This window comes from Pieris brassicae, chromosome Z (genome assembly GCF_905147105.1).
Source record: "Pieris brassicae chromosome Z, ilPieBrab1.1, whole genome shotgun sequence".
NCBI lineage: Eukaryota > Metazoa > Arthropoda > Insecta > Lepidoptera > Pieridae > Pieris > Pieris brassicae.
This window is the reverse complement of record NC_059680.1, coordinates 7,876,105-7,889,097: the sequence shown is the minus strand read 5'-3', so window position 1 is coordinate 7,889,097 and position 12,993 is coordinate 7,876,105. Positions and strand designations below refer to the sequence as shown.

Here is a 12,993-nt window from a genome sequence, read left to right as displayed (position 1 = left end):
TTACCATATTGTGAATGTGAGAATACGAACTGTTTCCTTAACAGCCGTACTTAGAGTCGTAAATTAATTGTAGATTTTAGTTAGGTGGCTTACCTGATGTTAAAACACACAATGCCAGCGTGTATCCCTGGCCTTTTAACAATGAGACCTGGCTTACGGCTCTCATCCCTGAGGCCATAGGTTCGAACTCCGGCTGGGCGCAAAAGGAATTTCTATGTGCATTAAAACTCGCTCATACGGTGATGGAAACTGCCGTGTATTTGAACGTCAAATCCACTCCACTGGATAATTATCCAGTTATATATATAATCCAGAATAATAATTCTTTTGCAATAAATTACAGCATTGAATAGTTAATCATCCATTTGAAGCTAGGACGGGTGAGTATGTGACTCCGGAATGTCAAACATTTTAACATACAGGAATCACAGCCCTAAGTCCCGTATCACCCCAAGGCACTAAGAACTGTAACTCGAAGTCGTTGATTGCACGAAATCAAACCTACAATTAAATTAACCGCTCGATTCGCCAGACATAACATCAAGATTAAAAATAACATTTGACTCCGAGGAATTCCGCGCTCATTCTATATACATAAAAACCCCGTCGTATAGTAGTAAAAGATACAATAATCCTACTATATTGACATTAGATGGCATTCGTTTCTTTGATAATTTTAATTAGTAGTATACGTACGAATATTTCCCCTAGAACCAATTTTAAAAACCGCTTAATTATCGCCAAAAGATTTTTTTGTACACTCGGTTTGAGAGGTAATTTCATAATACGTCAAAAATACTTGATATTATAAAATTTCTATCTTGATGTTAAAGCTATAATATAACTTTTTGATATTTCAGTTATAGCCGCTTGTTTATATTTGGTTAAGTTTGTTGGTTGGGTTCTAGGCCTAATATAAATTAAATAGAATTGTGTTTCAAAAAAAAAATAATCATTCAACTTAAGTTTGGGGGGGAAATCCAAAGTTGGTAACGTTTTATGCGTGACACACGCCGTCAACGTTTTAAAGCATATGCGCATAAAAAAGTGTAATTTGACCTTGTAAATCACACGCTTAGGCTAGGTCAATGGCCTTAACAAAAAAGAAAAGCCAGCACTGAAAACAGTGTTACAACACTTCTGTATCTGTTCGTGATAATTTTCTCTAATGCTGTTTACTATGACCACGATGCTTAGACATGAGCTACCTATAACAAATTAAAATAAATTTATTCATATTGACAAGAATTTTTTATTTTATTTTATAACGGGCAGGAGGCTCACTGATACTAAATGATACCGCCGCCCATGGAGACTCCCAATGCCAGGGGGCTCGCGAAGGCGTTGCCGGCCTTTTAAAAATTGATACGCTCTTTTCTTGAATGAATTCAGCTCAGTAACGCTCAGTTGTGGAACGGAGGACGTCGAGGTGATACGGGTAGAATTTTGTATTCTGCCTCGACGTCCGATGATGAAACTGAGGTATTAATCCGATCAACTCTGAACACTCTCCATGGTATATGAGGTAGAAGATGCAGAGTGACCCAACATCTCTACGCAACCCCATAGGATCAAACCGATCTGAAAGGGATTGGTCGTCGACGATTCGAAACGCTCTTCGTTGAATACGGTCAAGTGGAAGGAGCTGGTACTGGGGAGCCCCGACCATAGGTGTGAACAGTACTCCACGTGGGGTCCAGTTTGCACTTTATACAGTTGCAAGCGGTGGCCCGGAGTGAAGTACCGTCTCGCGTTGCTGAGCACACCAAGCTGGAGGCTAATTTAGCTTTTCCCTCCAAATGACCGCGAATCTGAACGTCGTTCGATATGTCAACGCCAAGTATGATGCTGGCTGTGCTTTTAAGAAGAGTGTCTTCGAAAAGAGGAGTAGCGACAAAGGGTGTTGTATAGCGGAAAATGCGAACTTCTGTTTTCTTGGGGTAAAATTGGACTAGGTCTACCCCAGTCCGAGACTCCGTGTAGTAGAGTTTCGACTTAGTCTAAAAGTTCCTAAATCAAGGGTGTATAGAAGAACTGGCAAATAACTCTCCGCTATGACCACTTTACAGGGCAAACATTACGTGATTTGAGATATTGATGCATAGGTAATCTCACAATAATTAAAAAATGCTTTGAAGGGAAAAACTGGAGTGAAAGCCATATAAAATGAAGTCGAGAGTTTTGTAAATTTTTAGATTTGGTCCAAGTTATTTAGTAAATTTTAATTAGTATATACCGTGTGCACGTACGTGCATGATATATGTAAATACGTTCACACGTGACATTATAGGTACGTGATTTTTATTCAAACTATTTGACGGATGACCAAAATTAATACAATTACAGATGCCTACTGAAATAGTTATACAAAATGCAGACTCGATTTGGTCATAGTCTGTCTTTTGTTTTTGTTATGAGTGTAGAAATAACCCGAACGAAATGCAAGGATACACGAAAATATTATGGGCCTAGTTCCCTGGACAGGACCAAAACAAGGAAACGACATGACGTTAGTAGTAGTAGTGATTAAAACAGATGCAGTACCTACCTAATGTTTGTCTTACATGTTTGTCCCTTTAAATTAGATAATATTGTTTAATACCGCATTTCTGAGTCAACGGTCATAAAGCTCCGGTTAAAATATAGTCTGTTTGTTAAAAAATATAATATTTCATAAATACTAGTCAGATCTATCTATCTCTCCATACCTTTCAATACTTTAATGTCTTCAATAAAATTATTTAAAGTATCTTAATGAATATATAGCTATAATGCTAGACGGAGAAGCAATCAACCTTCGAAGAAAAATATTTTTAAGTCCATAATTTTATTTAAGCAAAAGTTATTTTCATTCTTAATTGATTGGTTCTTATAAAAACCCCTACAAAGATTCTTTTGAATAGAGATTCTTTGCTCTTGAATGATAAATTGAAATTGTATTAATTTAGCTTAGAGCTACCCACCGGTACAAGATCAATCTAGAAAATGAATCTCCCACACATTTCTTATAACATTATTTAATAATAAGATGTGAAACCTGATAAATAACTTCAATAAAGCAAAAAAATATAACAGTGATTCCTTGTTAGAGGTGAAGAGGGTAAAATTCGAGAATTAATGAATATTTTTGTAGTCTAAAGAAAATAAAAATCCAAACAATAAATATGAACAAAACATGTCTATCATAAAACCGTAATAATTTCATCATTTACTCAGGTTTGCGTACATAAATCACGAGCAGTTTACTTTTTAGCAGCAAGCAGAAGAGAAGTTGCGCGGGCGCTGCGCGATCGATGCGGCGGCGGCGGAGGGAAGCGGCGGCGTGCGGGGGCGGGCGGGCGTGGCGAGAGGCGGCGCGCGGCGGCCATTCGCTTGCCGCTCGGCCCGCCCTCGCGCCGCCCCGCGCCACCCGCACGGCCCTCGTCGCTCAGTGCTTCGCGAGCCATCGTCGCCGACGCTTGCGTCTCACACGCTACTTCGTGAACGCGTTCCGTTGCAGATGCGAGTTACCTATTACTAAAGCGATGCCGGCCGAGGAAGAACCCGTGGCCATGGACGCCAGGGACCCACCCGGCTCGCCCCAGCAATTCTGCCTGCGGTGGAATAATTATCAATCCAACCTCACGAGTTGTTTTGACCAGCTGTTTCAAACGGAAACTTTGGTGGACGTGACGCTCGCCTGCGATGGGAGGAAACTCAAGGCCCACAAAGTCGTGTTGTCGGCCTGCAGCCCCTACTTCCAGAGCTTGTTTATGGACAATCCCAGTGAGCATCCCATCGTGATATTGCGCGACATCATGTACAGCGATTTGAAGGCAGTGGTAGAGTTCATGTACCGTGGGGAGATAAACGTGTCGCAGGAGCAGATCACGGGCTTGCTGAAAGTGGCCGAAACCTTAAAAGTGAGGGGATTGACAGACGTGAACGGGGAGCAAGCCGTGCTGCGAGCCGAGACCGCCCAGAGGGAGATGGAGGCCCGGGCTCAAAAGCGGCCAATGGACGACGCGGTCACAATTCCATCTAAGGTCCGCAGAAGGGGCTCGGATGTCGAACGCAGCCCGAGGCAGAGCCCCCGCGAGTCCCCGTCGACACCAGCCGACCTTCTGCCCCCGCCGGACGTCAGCGTGCCCATGCCCATCCACGGCGACGACGCGGACATCAGACCAGGCATCGCTGAAATGATTCGCGAGGAGGAAAGGGTGAGTCCAATGTTCTAAAACTTTTTCCCGCCGTTTTCGCCCCGCCCCGCGTCTCATCCCCGCTTAATCGGCGCCTCTTTAAAACCGTAATACTGCACGTAATTAAAAAATACGATTATTGTATTGTAACATTGTAAATACAAAGACATTCATTATTCCATATGATTTACTAAACGTAAATTGATGACTCAAATACAACCGTTGTCTATGTTTTTTTTTCAATTTATTTTTATATATAAAATTTAGTTTCCATATACCTTCTAAAGTGTAGAATTATGTATATTGTTTCGCGTGTAATTATAATAATACATACTAAGTTGCAACTAATAACTTGTTAACTTAGTTTAATTGTTGCAACTGCAACTTCGGTTTGCATATTTATTGTAGTGTAAGGTATTGGGTAATAAACCTTACGTAATGGTCTTAAAGCACAAAATCTCTTAAATGAGCGTAACGCGGAGTTCAGCTGTTGTAAGACTAGGGAGCGTCTCGGTCCGAGTGTCAAGGAACTGATAAATGAACTTCGCTCAGAATTTATGGAGGCGCATAGATCTTGAATAATTAATCATCGGATAATACTTTTACTCTTTTTAAAATATATTAAATTTAAAAAAAAAAACATTTTTTTATATTAAATTTATTGAATTAATTAGGTGTTTAAAATAAAATGAAATATGAATAAATATTAAAACGTGTCGTTTAAAAAAGATTGTATTTAATTTTATAGTCTTCTAATAAAATTCAATAAATAAAAGTATAATAACGTTAAAACAATTTACATTAAACAGTTTATAATAAGAAAGAATTATTTTTAAAGGTCATCCGTAAAGTTCATACAATATGCATACATTTCAAATTAAATTAAATTCTAAAAACAATTTTATTAAAATCTATCTATAAATATTATTTTAAAAGTAATTGACAGTAAAACATTAAACTAAGTTAAAACTTACTGCCATATTTTAAAACTGTTCTCAGCTATGTGTATGATTTGGTTTTATTATCTTAATTTTTAATTAAAGGTCAGACAAAACGTTCTAATTCATGTTCCTTAATAATAGGGTTAAGCCCAATTATTAATGATTAAAATGGTAAATAGTTCTTATAAATATATTTATATCTTGATTTTCACACTATATCGAAATTCTTATTTAGGATATAATAAGCCGCGTCCATATCGCGTTGTTCAACGGGAGTTAACTTTGTTGCGCTACTTTAAGTTAAAGAGAATATTTTTTACTTTATTTTTTATAGATTTCCTTTTTGCGATACAAATGCTCTTTTTGGCTGTATTTAAAATTCTTTAATAATAATGTACTTATAAACGTGGATCAAAACGGATTTTTGTATAGACGAAAAATATGAAACACCGAAAAAATTGGACTGATAAAATACCTTTTTATTAAGAATGAAAAGATGGATTTTAAATTCATATAAATCGTAGGTATTTATTAAACGCTATTTTTAAAGGTAATGGTCTCTCGCCCTTTGAGACTTGGGTCAGTCACATGTGTTTATAGATTTTTTTCAAGGACACCATCTGTGTCCAACCGAAAAAATCTATTGTTTTTCGAATCCAAATCTGGAGCTTCGGGTCTTACGTGTTTGCTAAGCCCATAAATTATACAATCACGATTGCAATTACATCTTTTAATCCATTTAAATTATATTTTTATAACAATAAAATTATCATTTGTGACAATAGTGATAACTATTATATCAATTATAAGCATAATTAATTTAATTATATTACACGTTGCGTAACATTTAAGCGTTGTACTTAACTAATATAAAACAATATTCTTATCAATTTTAATATTTTTCTCCTATTGTTCATAACAAAATATTATTAGATTCAGTGGAAAAATGATCGCAATCGCTTTTTAATATAGCGCCACCTATCGGAACAGATTGTAACTTCATTCAAATTTTCGACCTTTCTGTCAAATACATACTGAGAGTGTTTTGTGTGTTATATCTTTATACAAAATGACCATAAACCGGAGTTCGCCTTCTAATAGGGCTGAAATAACCCTAATATTAATACAGGTTCTTAAGTAGGTACAATACCTAATACCTACAAACTAATCAGTTTCCTTTCAGCGATAAATATTAATTATTAACTTTACTCCATTGTTCTAAAATTTTCCGATAAAGTACTGTTTACACTGGTGCGTATTATGAAAATGCAGTTACCTAAAAACTATACGAATTTATTCAATAGACAAAAAATATATTGAGATGCATTTGAGGTATCTTAAATGTCTTTGTCTATTAAAGGCGATTCAATAGAGATAGCTATATTTCTCCTGTAAGACTATTATCCGCTCTTACATATCGTGATTTTAGGTATAAAACCTATACAATATAGGTGAAGTGCCCTCTAGTAATGCTCTAAGTAATATCGTATGGCACGACGCTAATCAAATACGTCATGTTTAAATATAGTCTCCAAATAACAATTCAAACAATATTGAAAAACTTAAAGAATGCTGCTTGCCTTACACTTATTTTCTGTCCCTTATACACATACGCGTTTTTCAGTAGACTGGACAAAGATGTTTTCGCTGCACCGTTTGTTTATTTAGAATCGGCCCTCTACATTGAATCAACATTTGGGAACTGGGGCTGACGATTTCTTTGAATTGTTTTAAATTCGTATTTTAAATATTTTTCAATAATCAGTTTTGTTCTATACATATATAAAAAAAAAAACTAATCTTAGTGTTATATTGGAAGTTGCTTTAACTTATAAATATTGTATTATGAACTTGCCTTAGCTATTTTCACGACCTAAAATAAAGTGTGGCAACAAAAGCATATTGTTCGTTACAATTAGCAATACAATAAGCATAGATAAGCATCCATACACAATACTTTTCAATAATACGTTTAAGTCAGGTAGAAATTAGCATAGTAATGTCAAAATTTAAAATTTGAGCTTACCAAACACCTTTGCCATTCCTCTTTTACTTAGCCCTGTCGGACAGGGAAGTGTTAAACTAATGAGGGATTGGTCAACAGTAACTATAGTTCTTCTCAAAATCATGATCATCATTCTATATTCAAAATCTTGATACGTCATGATAAGTCACGATACGTTATAATTGTTTGTCCAATCAAACGCCAGGTTTCTATTGTTTTAGATTCACCCAGGGAAATGGGAAGTTTCTCAGGTCAATCCCCCTGCTATTGCTCATGCCAAGAGCAGGTTGGGCAGCTGGCCCGTATTTTTTACGGAGTTTTCACTCACAGTATAAGTACGAACTTATACTGGTCCCCTGCCTAAGGAATCAACTGATGATAGTTAATGCTGTAGGTACCTTCGCAAGTCTTTTGTGAGATTTATGAACTAACAGGTATTGCAGTGGATAGGGCAATATTTTCGGAAGGGACAGGAACAAGTAGTCAGTATAAATCTGGCAAGAGCCTGGCTAAAGCGTGCGACTGTAAGCCCTGGGGTCAGGCGTTCCATTCTGGGTGCACCAATGGATTTTGTATGCAAAAAACTAGTAGATATTAATAAAATTCACGTATAGAGGCTGATCAGATACGTCAAATAAAACAAAATATTAATTTACAATTATTATATTTAAAAAATAACTCTAATTGAACTATCTAAAAGTGTTTCATCTTATTCTGCCAAATAGTGTTTACGATTTGCTGAAAAGAGACAGAGTGCTTGAATAAATATATCAATGGCACTACAACCTTTTTAGGTCTGAGCCTCAGATTTTTGTATCATTTTCATGATCATTTATTAATCTAATTCGACTTTTTGGGTCTTAGGCAAGCCGGTTTCCTCACGATGTTTTCCTTCAGCGTTCGAGTGAATGTTATATATATACATAGAAAGAAAGTCAATTAATGCACAGCTGGGGATCGAACCTACGACCTCAGGGATGAGAGTCTCACGCTGAAGCCACTAGGCCAACACTACTCTAATGGAGTGTAATATTTATTATAAAAACGAGTGTCAATGTGAACTACTATAAAACATTTATTTTTTTAATTTTACTATCATCAAAATCAAATCAAAAATAGTATGAAAAGTCAGGATCAAAAATATAACAAGTCTTAGTGTTATATCGCCTTGATAAATGAGAAAGACTGAAATATATCATAAAAATCGCTTAACTGCCTTTGGGAGAGAGAAGAAACAAATCAATACGTTACTATATTTATAATATAATGTTTGTCAGGTTTCGTATATAAAACTATGAAATATTGATAAATAAAATGATATTTCTATTGCAAGAGCCTAAAGAAATAATCGTAAATGTGACAAATATGAAATGATGCCTTTAAATAACTACTTTATAACTAAGTATAACACTAATAATAATATTCTATTACTAAACTTAAATTGTATAAATTCGAATTAAACAAAATTTATCAATTTATTTAACAATTGATTCAAATAATCATTCTCCTCTGTCTTACAACGCATTCCGAGCTGGAGACAGTAAACTTCGTCTACACACCTTTTTGGCTACGACCGAAGACTGAGTGGGTAGTTTATGATGGAATTGCTATACCGTATTTATTTTGAAGAGAGACCGACTGTCAGCCCTAAGGTCTTACGTTCGATCCCCGTTGTCCACTTTCTATTAAACATACGAGGAAAAAACCGTGAGGAATCGGCTTATTTAGACCGAATAAGTCGGTAGTGTCAGGCACAGAATTCTGACCGCCTACTTGCTTATCAGAGAATACAAATGATCGCGAAACAGATACAGATATTGAAGACACTTCTGACTTAGCCTCTCAAAGTTACTTTGTTTAATAAAATGAAGCATTAAAAAATTCAAAAGTGATAATGTTAAATCACTTCACTATCAGCGGGAATTTCTTACCCATATCTTGACTTCGACTCAAATAATTGTAGTCCGTCAGGTGTGGTATACTTCACGAACAGAAAGACGTCTCATGTCAAAAAAAAAATCATACATAACTTCTTTGCTCTGATAGCCATTTGTTTTGTGAATAAATAATACATCTCGACATTGTAAAACGCGAACAATTAAGTAATTTAAATGCAAATTAATTATAGCAAGCAACAATCAACATTAATTAATAATTTATCACGAAATCCGAATAGTTTTATTGCGTGATTAAATATGAGTAGACAGATACGATTTCCGTTAACTATTACTATGTCTTAGAATGCGAAATCGGTTTGGTGAAAATTAATAATAATCAAAATTAATATAAACACCAGTAGCGCTACAACGTTCTAGAATCTTCCTTCGAGGAGAAGGAGGACGCCCGTCTCGGGGGTTAGAATAAAAGTTATAGCAGGGAAGGTTTAGAAAATGAGGATGAGAGACAAGTGGAAGAATTTGGAGGCCTTCACTCCGCCGGAGGTCGTGTACTAAATTTAAACATAATGATATGTCTTAATGTAATCTTGATTAGGTTGTAATCGAATAACGGCCTTTTATATATAAGATATTTTAAGACCAAGTAAAAGTATGTAAGTGTTTCTCACATTAAAACAAATATATATAATAATAATAATAATTAATATAAAACAGTAGCAATACAACCTTCTAGCTTCAAGTGTCCACTTTTTGGGTTTTGGTTATTGGTGTGTGGACTCAGTGCGTAGGACTGTTTTGGGTATATATAACTGTAAGCGCAAGTGTTCAGCATATAGACCGAAAGATCTTTATGGCACACCCAACACAATAATTGTACTTTCATATTAATAGATTGCGATAATCTATAGTCATGTGATACTAAGAAATTCTACAATTGATGTATAATATGGTAAAATGAAATATAAAACCTTATCACTGAAGGAATTAATCGTACAAGAACGGTATTAAATACAGAGATTGATAAGCATAAATTAATCTTAGCTAATACTTTATTTTACTTACAATTTTAATTAACCGCGTTAATGGAAACTCACGTGTTCCTTCACGCATATAAAATCTCCACTAATTAATTTTTAAAAATTTATTAAGCAGATAATTTTTGTCCTATAAGAATTCTGGTACTAAGGTTGGTCAATTTGTGAGGATGTAGGGGGTGATCTACTGAACGGATTTAAAAAATATATTACCAATAGAAAGCCCCGAGAAAGATTTTTTGCACAGAGAAACATCTGCCGAACGAAATCGCTTCTTACGGACGCTACCTTAACGACAACTCTGATAATGCCTAAAGCATAACTAACTTTTATATTATACCAAACAAGTCCGCCTCGTGTCTCAAAAACTACTTTAATTTATTATTTTTTTACGGGTCACTAATTAAAAAAATGTTTTTATTTATTTTTTGTTAAAATTGTGATAACGCTTTGATAATATCAGTTTAGTGCTTTATCTCAATATATATTTTTAGTATAGGAGTTATCGCTAAGTCCCAACTCTCTAATAAGTCCTTTTTACTGTTAGTGAAATATTTTCTTATCCTTACCGTGATTTGTCTTATATCCTGACTTATTCGACGCATATGTATTAGAAACATAATATCTATACTAGTATTATAAAGAGGAAACATTTGTGTTTTTGTATGTAAAGTTTTAACACAAAAACTACAGGACCGATTTAAAAAAATCTTTCACTATAAGAAAGCTGCATTATTACTGACATATGCTATATTAACTATTGATGATAGAACAAAAAAAAAAGAACGTATCAATATCTACATAAATAATGTTTTACCCATGGGCAATTGTATGTTGGCCTAGATCGAGCCGGAATTCCAAGACATGAAACTATTTTGCTTCCACAAAACAAAACTACGTCAAATGTTGTGTATATAATTTCTAAGACACTGAAGTTCTACAAATAAATCTCTTCCCTAAAAAAAGTTTTGCATTTTGAGTTTTTATTTTGACAATTTATCATAATCATGCTTAAAACTCTTAGACTGATTAAAACCTTCTTTCGCTACCTACTTTAAATACATGTAAAGTATTTTTAAATTTACTAATGTCGGACGGTTGGTCGGTGTCGGTCGGACGATTGTTCACATTTCGAATGACGTTCAATTTCCCGGTCATTTGGAAGGGAAGACTAAATTAGTTTCGAAGAAGCTTGGTTTGCTCAGCAAGGCGATACGGTGCTTTACTCCGGGCCACCGCTTGCAACTGTAAAAGCCCCAGTCGGCCCTACATGGAGTGCTGTTTTCACCTCTGGGAGTTTCCCAGTACCAGCTCCTTCTGCTTGACCGTATTCAACAACCAGTCACTTTCCAGTAGAGATGTGGGACTCTCTTTATCTTCTACCGCATTTACCATGGAGGTGTTCTGAGTAGTTGTTCGGACTAATACCGGCACCTGAGCTTTTTATCGGACGTCAATACAGAATACAAAATACCATTCATATTACCTCGACGTCCGTCATACCACAACTGAGAACCTGCAGAACTGTGGAACCACCTGCCGACTGAAGTATTTACGAACCAATTCGATTTAGGGTCCTTCAAGAAAAGAGCGTACCAATTCTTGAAAGGCAGGGAACGCACTTGATCCTTCTGGCAATGTGAGTCTCCATGGGCGGCGGTATCACTTAACATCAGGTGAGCCTTCTGCCCGTTTGCTTCCTATTACATAAAAAATAGACTATAAGATTAGGTAGAATAAGGGCTGTCGCATCATCTAAGTGGCGGTGGGCAGGCCACATATACGGGTATATACACAAGAACTGATGGATCCACAGGCTCTTTGACGGGAGATCTCGACAGAACAAAAGACCGCGCGGCTGTATACCATCTAGGTGGATTAACGTCGTCGTTAAGGGAGTTGGGTCCTCAGCAGAGGCTAGTACTGGATGAATATAGAGGAGGCCTACTTCCAGAAATGGACCCAAACAAAGAGTGAAATTCTTAAAACAAAAATCACAATTTCAAATAATTTCAACCCAGACCGTAACTTTCGCTTATAGTTTGGCGCTTTAGACACCTCCTACATTAAAAGTATTGACGTACGAATATAGTGAAATTAATTTGAATTAGAGCACCGACATTAAGTCTCCCGAACGCATGCGTCATGCGATTGAATAATTCAATTATTCATAATATCTACACGCGCTGAGACGATGAATTTTTAGTAGCTAACATCTTATACGTTTATGCTGGATTTCTAGAAATGGACAAATCATCACTTGGAACGGTAAAATAGTGAATATGTAGACAGGGAATTGTAATAGTTTTGTGTTCACTCTATATTAGAGCAGTGTTGGCTTACAGTGGCTTCAGCGTACGATTCATACCTGGTAGGTTTGATCCCCCCCCGGCTGTGTACCATAATATGAAATAGCGCCAGTGATTTACTTTTTTTATTTTATTATAACGATATTTGAGAATGTTTGGAAGCTAGAAATTAAACCTTTAATAATTTTTAAAGGTTCAAGACAATAATAATCTTTATTTATTAGCTCCCATATAACATTTACAACAATAAATAACATTGTATAAAAATTACGCTACCCGCAATTGGATTTCGATGCTATACTATGTATATTGGCATGACTGAAGGTAAAAAAAAACACTTTTTAAACGGTTTAAAGCTATGTATTATTATTAAAACTTATAGTTATTTACATAATTAAAATTTAGAATTATGTAAGTAACTATAAGTTTTAATAATAATACATAGCTTTAATCCGTTCAAAAAGTGTTTTTCTTAATGTGTAAAAGCTATTTTAACAAAAGACAATACTATGACTGAAGGTTCCAAACACTAACATAGACCACGAATATAACAACTCTCAGCCAATACATACCCACACACACCCTATCATATACTCATACATTGACGCATACCTAATGTCTTATACTT

General features: G+C 35.6%; 1 protein-coding gene across 2 annotated transcripts in view; it reads left to right on the top strand.

Annotated features, from left to right (window-relative positions):
* The first annotated feature begins 3,451 nt into the window (after positions 1–3,451).
* LOC123718585 (protein bric-a-brac 1-like) overlaps positions 3,452–12,993 on the top strand; it is a 158,585-nt gene continuing 149,043 nt past the window's right edge. For both annotated transcript variants that reach the window (XM_045675224.1, XM_045675223.1), the window contains exon 1: positions 3,452–4,199. In XM_045675224.1, coding sequence (XP_045531180.1) covers positions 3,525–4,199 — 675 coding nt within the window. In that variant the 5' untranslated portion in view covers positions 3,452–3,524. The remainder of the gene's footprint in view (positions 4,200–12,993) is intronic.